Source organism: Onychomys torridus, chromosome 11, assembly GCF_903995425.1.
Source record: "Onychomys torridus chromosome 11, mOncTor1.1, whole genome shotgun sequence".
NCBI lineage: Eukaryota > Metazoa > Chordata > Mammalia > Rodentia > Cricetidae > Onychomys > Onychomys torridus.
The window spans coordinates 145079-157493 of NC_050453.1; the positions used below are offsets into that span (position 1 = coordinate 145079).

Below are 12415 nucleotides of genomic sequence, written 5' to 3' on the forward strand. Positions count from 1 at the left end.
ACACCTTTAATCCTAGCATTCCAGAGGCAGAGATCCATCTGGATCTCTGTGAGTTCAAAGCCACACTGAAAACACCCAGGCATAGTGACACATGCCTTTAATCCCAGGAAGTGATGGCAGGAAGCAGAAAGGTATATAAGGCATAAGCACCAAGAACTAGAACCTCTGTTAAGCTTTTATGTTTTTAGCAGTAGTTCAGCTGAGATCCATCCAGATGAGGACATAGAAGCTTTCAGTTTGAGGAAACAAGATTGGCTGAGGAGGTGAGGTTTGTGGTGATATTGTATTCCCTAAAATACTGTGCACCCTAATAAACTTATCTGGGGTCAGAGAACAGAACAGCCACAATATTAAACATAGAAGTTAAGCAGTGGTAGCACATACCTTTAATCCTAGCATTCCAGAGGCAGAGATCCACTCGGATCTCTGTGAGTTCAAGGCCACACCGGAAACAGCCAGGCATGGTATCAAGAGCCTTTAATCCCAGGAAGTGATGGCAGAAAGGTATATAGGAACTTAAGCTGGTTAAGCTTTTAGGCTTTTGAGCAACAGTTCAGCTGAGATTCATTCTGGATGAGGACTGAGAGGCTTCCAGTCTGAGGAAACAGGATTAGCTGAGGAATTAGCAAGGTGACGTGGCTATGGCTTATTCTGCTTCTCTGATCTTCCAGCATTCACTGCAATACCTGGCTTCAGGTTTGATTTCATTAATAAGACCTGTTAAGATTCATGCTACAGAGGTTAGCTGTGGTGTGTTCTTGTTTCTCTGATCTTTCAGCACTCACCCCAATACCTGGCTCCAGGATTGTTTTTATTAATAAGACCTTTTTTTTTCCCCAGAGAAGGCAATTATAAACTTTAATCATTTAAAAAGCAGAAAATAACAACAGAACAAAAGACAAAGGGAAATTACCAACAACTTAAAGGCTTAGACATAACCATATTAGTAATCATGTTACAATAGTGTAAGCATCAACTCAAGAACAGATACAGTTGAATTAATCGATTTAGTTCTTTGTTCAAATATTTAATAAGACCTTTTAAGATTCATGTTACATCTGGTCCCCAATGTTTGTGGTACAAATTCGTGAAAAACCACTTGCCTGTGGCCTTGCAGGCCCTGGATCAGGCCTGAGCTGCATGCAGCCAATTGATGTGGCACACACTGGTAGGATTTGCTGAAGGAGTTGGTAGGATTTGTTGAAGGAGGCAGAGGCAGGAGGATCCTGAGTTTGAGACCAGCCTGGGAGGCTTGCTGAGGAGATGCTGTGGCCAGGGTCAGACCTGGTCACAAATGGTGGCAGCAGGACGATGGACACAGCAGCTGCTTCTCCACTTTGCTGGCTGCTTCTCATCATGTTGGTGACTGCAGTGATGCTGCTACCTGGGATGAAGAGTTTACTGCTGCTTGTTCAGAGAACAATTGTCAGGACCATCATGTTACAAGAAAACATCAGCAAAGGTCAGTTTGGAGAAGTTTGGTGAGGCAAGTGATAGGGAGAAATTGCTGTGAAGATATTCTCTTCTAGGGAAGAATATTAGTGGTTCCGAAACAGACATTTATCAGACTGTCATTGCTCCAAACCACAGAGGAGACACATGTTAAATAAATAAATGAATGAGTGAATAAATAAATAAGAAAGAAAGATAGATAGATAGATAGATAGATAGATAGATAGATAGACAGGTAGATAGATAGATAGATTGATTGATTCATGGAACCATGATCATGCATATCAGCAACTTTGAAATTTTCAAAAAGATGATGGGATCCCACAATGACAATTCCACACAGACTATGATAAAGCTATTAAGCTAATTAACACAACACAAAGATCAGCTTTGAACTACAAACTGCTCAAGACAATTTCAAGATGGCTAGCTGAGATGATCCAGATTCACAGACTACTTGAGGAAGGACTTGAGACAAGCCCTGCACTTTCCCATTATGTAGATACTGGACAAATAATATATCTAACTCTCTCAGGACTTGACAATTAACCCAAAATTTTTCTTTTCAGGATTCCCAAATGATGTCTTCCTCCCCAGAAAGCAGAAAGTAATTTTAAGAACATGTCACCCACATTCCCAAGAGGTGGTGTGGGTGATTTTTTGATTGTTTAATGAGTAATAGACATTGTCATTGTTTATAATGGTTGGTTATAAGTTTTAATTGTTAATAGTAAAAAAAAAAAAGCTAAACAAAGGAGATTAGATTCAGGGTTCTTGTTTTAAAAAAAAGAGGATATAAAAAAGGGTGACTCTACCCTGAAGAAAAGGGAAGATATAGAAAAGATATGATAAAGGGTAGATTTTTGGATCTACTCAGAAAAAAAGAGAATATGGATATGATAAGATAAAAGGGAGATTATTAAATTTACTTTAAAAAGGAACTACTTGTTTTAAATAGGATAAGTAATGAAAATTGTTATCTGAATATGTCAAATGATAATAGATTGGGCATTGTTAATGTATATAATGGAGTTTTTTGGTCTGAATCTGTCAAATGTTAATGGACTAGACATTGTTAACATAATTCTTGACTGTATATAGTATATATATTTAGTCGATATAGTTTTTCTTGTATTAGTTATAAAATTTGTTTTATTTTAGACAAAAAAAGGAGAAATGTGGTGATATTGGGTTCCCCAATATATTGTGTACCCTAATAAACTTATCTGGGGTCAGAGAACAGAACAGCCACTAGACCAGAAAATGGTTTGACATACACTTTTAATCCTATAACTTAGGAGGCAGAGATCCATCTGGATCTCTATGAGTTCAAAGCCATACTGGAAACACCGAGGCAGTGACACATGCCTTTAATCCCAGAAAGTGATGGCAGGAAGCAGAAAGATACATAAGGCATGAGGACCAGGAACTAGAGCCTTTGTTAAGCTTTTAGACTTTTAGCAGCAGTTCAGCTGAGATTTATTCAGATGAGGATGCAAAAGCTTTCAGTTTAAGGAAACAAGATTGGCTGAGGTGTTGATGAGGTGAAGTTATCTGTAGTGTGTTCTGTTTCTCTGATCTTTCAGCACTCACCCAAATACTTGGCTTCAGGTTTGTTTTTATGCATAAGACCTTTTAAGATTCACATTACAAGAGGTAACTTCAGCTAATCGACTGTGTTGCTGTATATGCCATGTAATTGCCTGAGTGTATAGTGGGAAGAAGCTTTAAACTGATTGGTGGCCAACTCCTCTAGCCCACTGAATCTTGTTAATCTTTTTAAGTTTACTTTGTTTAGAATATCTTGTTCCTGAATAAATATAGTATATACAGAGATAGATGTTTCAAGAATATTTCATAGCCTCATAAAGAGACCCCTGTCTTCTTTATGTGTGTCACAACCTCCAAGGTGTAAGGAATACTTTCAAGTAGATAAGGATATCTCTCTAAAAGTGGGAGGGGTAATATGTTCGGGACTTTCCTGGGAAAGCATAAATGATTCATAAGAAATTAATCCAATACCCCAAAATTGTACACATATTAAAAGTCCCCCAAGTATGCAACAGGTGGAGATGAAAACTAAAGGTGGCACAGCAACCATCATATGGCTCAGCTTTGCTGGATCTTTGTCAAGCAGCTGTGCTTGCTTTATGACTTTTGCCATTCCTATCAGATATGGTTGTGCCAAGACCCCCCCCCCCAAAAAAAAAAACCAAGTTAGAGTGAATACTAGGTAGCCCACATGATTCTTGTCATTTCTAGAAAAGTCTGTGGAAGTGGTGACCACCATGTTGGTGCAGAATGCCTATCCAGAAGGCACCTACTCACACAAGGTGAATTGTAATTGGTCCTTAGATGCAGAAATGTTGGCCTCTGCCGTGCCCAATGGCTGCAAGGGCATTGCCACTCAGCTCATTGCCAATATGGACATTGACTTGTATTCTAAGAATGAGGAAGGAGGGCTGAATTGAGGTGTCACTCATGGTAGTATAGTCAGACAATAGCCTGAGCTCTGAGGCTTCTGTGGTATTTGAGGAATGAGTAGGGGGAGGATGTTGAAATAGAGTCCAGGGAAAGCCCTTCGCACAAACCTGGTAGGTTCTGTCTGTCAGAAGGAGGCAGAGGGATCCCAAAATCACCTGTCCTGATCTTCTGATCATAGGTAATCCTTGATGTGGGACACAAGTTCATGTTTCCCAAGGGGACATCAGACCCTGAATATCCAGAAAACAGAGCTCAGTCTAGAAGCAGGATAAATGAATAGAATCTGATACAGAAGTGTCTGGGAAAGCACCAGGTGACAGAGGTACCAGGGTATGGGCATAGCCCATACTAGGGCAGGGATGTATGACCAAATGTGTGCACAAAGACTAGCTGTGTCCCTTCAGGGGGCCTGGAATGAGTGGAACTGCAGGAAACTCATTGAGGCATCCCCAGACTCAGCAGTGACTCACCTCATGGATAATGGTCCATTCCTATGATGCCATTTCTTAGAAGGGACTTCCCTGAACATCTATGCATGTGTATCATGACCCCTCTATCCACTACCCAGCCTAAGGATCCATGTTTCTGTATCCCACAGGGCTCTTTTGAACCTAATGACATGAAATATGACATCTACTGAGACCCTACTCAGGACACTTTCGTGGTAGAGATGACAGAAATGACTGTGCACATGCTGAGCAGGAACACCCAAGGCTTCTGTCTCTTTGTAGAAGGTGAGTGGCTATACCTTGCAGAAAGAAAGAGGAGACACGAGTCTAGGGCAAACTCAAGCATCTAGAATGCTGGAAAAGAGAGGGTGGAATTGAGAAGTTACCAGCCAGATGTAGAGAAAGCAAGATGAGAATGCCATATTGAGAAAAGGTACCAAGCCATGTGGCTAAACATAGATAAGAATTATGGTTTAATTTAAGTATAAGAGCTAGTTAGTAATAAGCCTGAGCTACTGGCCAATCATTTATAATTAATATAAGCTTCTGTGTGGTAATTGGGAAACAGCTTCTGGGTATTTGGGAGTTTCTGGTAGGACAGAAACTTCAAACTTCATATGGCACCCAAACATTTGGCAAGTATTTACACATAAAACCTGAGGAAGCTTTAAAAAGGTTCTGAATGCAAAGAAATGGAGACACACTGGACTTCCTAGTTTCAGTCTCATGCCAGCAGCAATGCAGACACACATCTTCTGACAGTTGCCTGTGAAATAGAGCCAGACACTGGACACTATGAGCTAAGCTATGTGGAAGATTCCCACAGTCTCACACAAAGCATGGTACAGAGAATGTGGCAGGTTTAGGATTTTGCTCATGCAAACAAACAAGGTTAAAGATATGCAGTAAGAAATTCAGACAAAAAAGGCCTCTAAACAGATCACAGTATGTTTTTAAAAAATGTGTACAGTTTTGGGAGAGAGAAGAAAAAGGGTAGATAAAATATTAGTAAAGTCCTTAATAAAGTAATAAAAAATATGTCTCATAAAAATGGGAAATACACAGAGAGTCTGGATTTTATATTTTATTGTGTTTCATTTGGATTTTTTTATGAGCTAATTGCTGAGACACATTTGATAATAAAAGATGCTAAATTAGATATGTTAATTGGGAAAGAGATTTTTGCCTTTATTTTCACACGCAAAAAAATGAAAGGCTATATATTTTCAGAACAAGGGGACCAGGCACCAATAAAAATGGATGGCCCAGATGACCCAAAATTTTGATACAACTTGTGTTAGAGTTTCCTCTGTGTTTGCATCCAAAACATCTTCAAAGCTGCTGGCTAAGATGGACCAGTCACACAAAATACTCCGGTCAGGACTTAACCATAACTATATAAATTTTCTCAGGGTCTCCATAAATTACCAGCACCCCCTATCAACAGGAAGTACTGTAGATAACTATGCCCAAACTCCTAAAATATTGTTTATGAATGTTTGTTTTCATTTAAGGGAGTTTGGTTATAAATTGTTATTGGTCATAATCAATTTCTTTCTAAAGAAGAAAGAGGGAATGTGATATAAAAATGGTGGAAAAAAAGGTAGAGTATAGAATCAACTTTAGTCCAAAAAACAACTGTTAATCTCGAAATATTTTACATTGGTATAGATTTTAGCTATTGATACAAATTTAAAGTCAATTTTGTTAAACTATATGTATATTTGTACTCTTGTTTAAGGTATTGTTATTATTCAGGTCATTTAAAAATATAAAGCAAAATTCTCATTTTTAAAAGCTATTATTATAAACTATATAGGATAACTAAGAAAAAGGCTAGTAGTTAGTCATTTATGATTATCAAATTTGTAGATATGTTAGGTGTGCTTTCAAGATCATGTAGAAATATATTTTAAATAGTTGGTCTTCAGATACTTCCAAGACCTATAGAATATGGCATTTAAAATGTTTTGTTAACCTAAGGTTTGCCATGACAATGAGACATGTCTGTTTCTGGCAGCACCAATTCATTTCAGTTATTAAATGGTATTGTCTGAAAAATGTGGGTTGATTTATTTTGGGGCCCTGGTATATGAGCTATCTATTAAGACATAAGAAGAAGGGTTTTAAGATAACACATTGTATGTATCCTCTATAGGTACATTATAGAAATTCTACTTGTTATGAAATCTTCCCATCCCATTCTCTTATAGATTATATAATGAATACATTATATTTTGTGTCTACATATTATTGCATATTTCTACTTCATGGAAATATGGTTACATCACAAAACAATATACAATATTCAATTATTTTCTTTAATTTGTTGTCTAATATATAACTAAACCATTATCTTTCTACAATTTCTATTTAGACAATTTTTATACCCTCTCAGTGTTAAGTATCTCCCATTTAAAGGTGACTGTTTTGTCATAGTGTATTACAATAGATTCACTAAAGATGGTTGAAAACAGTGTTTGCATTTTATTTTTCTCGCTCTTTTGCTTTTGGCAGTACTAAGGGTTGAGCATATTTTTTTTGTGTGAGCATTTAGTCAAGCACTCTCCATATTAACTATACCTCTGAAACCTCATTTCCTGCTGTTTATTAATAATATAGGATTGCTTACCCTTGATTTCTGTGCTCCATATCAATTTCTCACAGTATGAGGAAAATTGAACAAATGACACTGTTCTGTAATTCACAGCACTAATTGCATTGTCCTGGTCCACTGAGTCTTGCAACACTGGAAGGAACACGGTCAAGAGTTTGTGCTTCCAGCAGCTGTCATCACAGCATATGTCTGCCTTATCTTGGAAACCACACAAAGAAGCAAATATTGTAGATGAATACAAATGACCCTCTTCCCCCAAACAGATGAGATTAAAAGAGTCAAAATCACTATATCATGGGCAGTTTCTTTTGCATTATTTCTATATGAATATTACTGGATTTTTATTTTTGTGGATAGGGTTGAATCAAGGAGTCCCACATACTGAGCACAAGTTTTGTCACTAAGCCACAATCCCAGTCCATGTGTTTTGAGAGTTCAAATGCTTTATCTTGATCATGGAATATACAAAGAAGTTCTCACTGGGTTCTTACACACTTTAAATGAAGTGGGGAAAAAAGAAAATTATTTCTATCCTTCTGGAGAGCAAACTGAAGGCATTTAGTAAAAACTTGAATAAATAAGTAGTTTATATATATATATATATATATATATATATATATATATATATATATATATTGAGATACTTTTGTGTCACACAGCACTGCTCTATGAGCTTCCTGTTCTGTCCCCAGGGCTGTTGCTTTTCATCTCTCTCACTATAGACACAGCACAGGGAGCACAGATGAACTAAGGTGACTTTCCAATTGTTCTTGTTATGGGAGGTGATGGAAGCTGATCCGGAACCTCCTTTCACTACATAGAACAGAAGGAGCAGAACTAGAGCTCAGGAGCCTCTTAGAAACTTCTACAGAAGTACATGTGTGTTGGGGGAGAGAACACAGAGATTTGCTGAATTTACACATGGTAATTCTTTGCAGAGATCTTTGTCCTTGGCCTGTTTCTGTCTTGTGTTTTGGCATGCTGCAAAGGAGAGTCACCATACATCCATCTTCCTTGTATAGGGCATTGCCCTAAACTGAACAATCTCAACTGATCAAGTAAAGAAAATTCTCAAAATATTAACAGAAAATTCTGTTTTAAAATTCTTCATAGCACTGAAGTGTTAATCCAATTAATCTTTATCAACAAAAACCAGAAGTCAAGACATTGGGATAAAAACCTGAAAGACCAGAGAGTCAGGGGAGCAGTCACATTTGCTTCCTACCTCTTCCATTCCTCTGGTCCAAAAGGGCTGAGATCCTGTCTCAGCCCTGCCTTACTACTTCCTGTCCTTCTCCCTACAGTCTTCCAAACCTCTATGGTTAACTGGTATCTAACTCCACCCTGTGACTCCAAGCAGATATTTGTCAAAACACAAACAAAATATCACACCATTCCCCCTTTTTGTCTAGATAAAAAGTAACAGTTTTAACTAACATAGAAAAACTATATACAATAAGTATAATAATTATATAAACATATATAGAAGCAATAGTTACATTGACAATGTCTAGTCCATAGCATTTGACAAAATCAGAGAAAACATTCCATTATCTATCCTATATTGGTGAGTCTAAAGTGTTATACTTAATTCACTTTCTATCCAAACTTACATTACCAACCCAAAGCTATATTTTTACGTCTCTCAAACTTATACACTTTACATCTCTTTTGTGAGTTTCTTTTCTGAATTTGCTAATAAGGAAAACTATAACTATAATTATCTAGTCTTCAACTCCATCAGAGACCTTAGAAGGACACATAACCTGCATAAACATGAAATGCAGAGCAAACAACTTCCAAAACTAAGAAATGACAGAAACAGCTCACTAAAGGTTCCTCTGTAATGTTGGGCATCCATATTCAGCTTGCAGGCCTAGAATAACTGAAAGACTTTTCTGTGAAGCAGGATTTTTGAAGGACTTCCCCACCTTGTCTTGGCAAAGTTTGGCAGTAACTTTCTTTTGTGTCCTGCTTGTCCAATTTGGAAAGCATGCTATCAGCAGTTAAGGCAAGGGCACTTTCCTACCTAGTAGATAACTTTTGCCAAAAAGAAAGTAAACTCCATATCGAGTTTCTTCAATGCCCTTCATCTTCTCTGAAGTAGATTAGTGATGTCAGGAGCAGACATGTCTCATTGTCATAAAAAAAAAAAAAAATCTTAAATGGCCATATTCTGTAGGTCTCTGAAGTGTTTGAAGTCCACCTGCCTATCTAAAATATATCTATTTCACCTTGAAAACATACCTAAAATGACTATAAGTTTGATTGTAATAGGTGACTAACTACTAACCTACAGTTTATTATCCTAAATAGTTTGAAATAATAATTTTCAGTGACTAGAAATTTACTTTAAATTGTTAAATGAGCTGTATAGGTACAATACCTTGAACAAGAGTAGAAACATAAGTAAGTATAGTATGTTCTAACAAAAATAACTTTAAATTTGTATCAACATACAAAAATATCTTAAACAAGAGTAGAAACAGATATACAGTATAACAAAAATAAAGTCAAATTTGTATCAATATAAAAAAATCCATATCAATGTAAAATATTTAAAACTAGTAGTTGCCTTTTTGGTTTAAAAGTAGATTCAAAAATCTACCCTTTTATCCTATTTCTGTATTCCCCTTTTTCTTTTAAGAATGAAATCCTTCAATCTAATCTCCTTTGTTCAGCTTTTTTCCTGACCATTAATAATACCAGCTTATAACTAAACCCCTCAAATGATGACAAATATCCATAACCCACTGAATGATCAAAAACTGCCCACTCCCCCTTGGGAATGTGGGCATCATGTTCTTAAAATTACTTGCTGCTGTCTGGGGTGATGGTATCTTTAGGGGGTCCTGAAAAAAATTAAGATAATTCCCAAGTCCAAGGAGAGTTTGCTGTATCATTTGTAGTTCAGTCTCTGTAATGAAAAAGTGCAGGGCTTATCTCAATTCCTGGCTAGAGTAGAGTAGAGGCTGGACCATCTCAGCTAGCCACCTTGAAATTGTCCTGAGGAATTTTTAGTTCCAAGCCAATCTTTGGGTGGCGTTTGTCAGCTTAGTAGCATTCTCATACTCCTGGTGGAATCATCATTGTGGGGCTCCATTCTTTTGGAGACATTAAAGGTCACTGTTAGGCATGGTCATTGTTCACTGAAGAAAACTTAAACATTCCAAATGTCATATGGCATATGCAGCAGATCTCAAAAAGGTTAAAGGACCATAATTTGTTGTGTACATCCAGAGTGCAAAAACTTAATTCCTAGTTACCTGATAGAGACTGAAATTTGAAATCATGTACAGGAAGCTAGATGAGCCCATTTTTCTACAATTAGTACTCTATATGACCATTAATATCATGACAATGAGTTTACTACATATATGTTAACTTTACAGATTTTGAGATAATATTTATACTTAAAGAAAAGTTTTAAAGAGTCAATATAGAACCAAAGAATTATGAGATTAGTGTCAATAGAATAGTCCCTTAATTTTGGCTTTTCTACTGTCCCATATCAGGTGGCTCTTCTGACATGATACAGAGATTTTGGATTTTATATTAACAAGCATTCTTGGGTTTAGAAAAGGAGAGAGGTAGCTCCAACTCCAAAGCTAGCTTTAATTTTTAATTGAACTGGGATTACAAAAAGATCATTTTTATTATGTGTCTATAGAGAAAAGCAGAAACAAATATTTGGAAAGATTCATGAAATTTTATCCTGTTGAAAATGTATTATACCAATAGGCCAATTTACTCTTTTTCTTGGGACATTTTCTTTGGATAATTTGTCCTTTTTCTTCAGATGTCTCATTTGTCCAGTGGTTTTCAGATTCCTTAGCTGGATGCCTTCATTCTTCTGGAAAGACAAAAACAAAACCCTGCCCTAACCTTCACTTTGGGGAATTTCCCTTTCAGCAAGTTATATCTGATTGAATGGAAAGCATTTGTTAGCCTTATAAGTTAGTTTAGATTGAATGGTCACACTGAGTGATGAACTATCACCTCTTCTAATTAAGATGTCTCTCTTGTTCAAATCTAATCTTTATCAATTTTGATGGTATCCATAAGCTTTCTTCTCCTGTGGAAACAAAAGCAAAACTTCTTTCTCAATATAATACATATCCTGTTTTCCATTCTGTAGTCAACACATCTCTAAAGTATACAGGCTGATTTAATTCAGTATTTTTTTCTATTATCCAATGGCTCTCTGCAGCTGTCATTCCCTTCTCATTAGCATTCAGAAAATTTAAAGTTAATAAGGCATTATGCAATCCATCTCTGGGGATCTTTATTATCCCTTTCTGTTTATTAATCATATCTTTTAGAGTTCAATTAGATCTTTCTATAACTGCTTTCCCTGTAGGATTGTGTGGTATACCTGTAAAATGTTTTATGTTGTAATATGCAAAAAACGGTTTCATTTTACTAGAGATATATGCTGGAGCATTGTCAGTCTTAATTTGTACAGGTATCCCCTTTATGGCCATAACTTCTAATAAATGTGTGATTACAGAATCAGCCTTTTCAAAACTTAGAGCAGTTGCCCATTAAAATCCTGAATATGTATCTGTGGTATGGTGTATATACTTTAATGTTTCAAGCTCTACAAAATGAAACATGTCCATTTGCCAAATTTCAATTTTGGGGGTATCCTTTGGGTTACTTCCTGCAGGTAGTGGAGTTTGGCTATACAAGGAATAAATAGGACATTTCCTTATAATTTTCTTGGCTTGTTGCCAAGTGATAAAAAAAAATCTTTTCTCAAACCCTTGCTATAGACATGATGTTTTTTTATGAACTTCTGAGACTTCTAGCACATTTCCTACCAATAGTTAATCAATTTTATCATTACCTTGTGTTAGAGGGCTAGGTAGACTTGTTATATATAAGGGATGATTTCTATTTCTGATTATTTCTTATAACTGAATAAATAACAAACTCAATTCTGTATCATCTGGAATAAATTCAGCAGTTACAATATGTACAATGAATGCCATCTCAGAGAGCCTGCTCTAAGGCTTCACACAGGGTTTGCAAAAATCCACAGTGTTGGCAGAAACTATACTTCCCTATCTGAGGGGTATAGAAAAAGACACATTCATACTCTCATGTTGGCTTCTCTCATTGCCTTGTGTTTCAAGTCTCTTTTTCACTTATATATATCCCAATGAAAACTTTTTTAGGCAATCCCGGAATAACAGAAGGGTCACATTCCAAGTAAGTGAAAGACTATAGAAACCATGACTTATATAAACATTTTGAGCTAACTCCTTGCAATTAGAGGGTAGTTGGTGGGTGCTGAGTCTCCAGGCAAAGAAACTATAAATCCTCTGAGATAAGCTTTGTGTCTTTTATCCCAGCTCAAGTCTGTACTCTGTAAGATACTATGACATAATAACACCTAAATATTAAAATG

The 12415-nt window shown here is 36.4% G+C and overlaps 1 protein-coding gene across 1 annotated transcript in view; it reads left to right on the forward strand.

The window, feature by feature from the left end:
- Cr2 (complement C3d receptor 2) overlaps nucleotides 1-12415 on the forward strand; it is a 210951-nt gene that overhangs the window by 44225 nt on the left and 154311 nt on the right. Inside the window, exon 3 of the mRNA XM_036201891.1 lies at nucleotides 4535-4670. Coding sequence (XP_036057784.1) covers nucleotides 4607-4670 — 64 coding nt within the window. The 5' untranslated portion in view covers nucleotides 4535-4606. The remainder of the gene's footprint in view (nucleotides 1-4534; nucleotides 4671-12415) is intronic.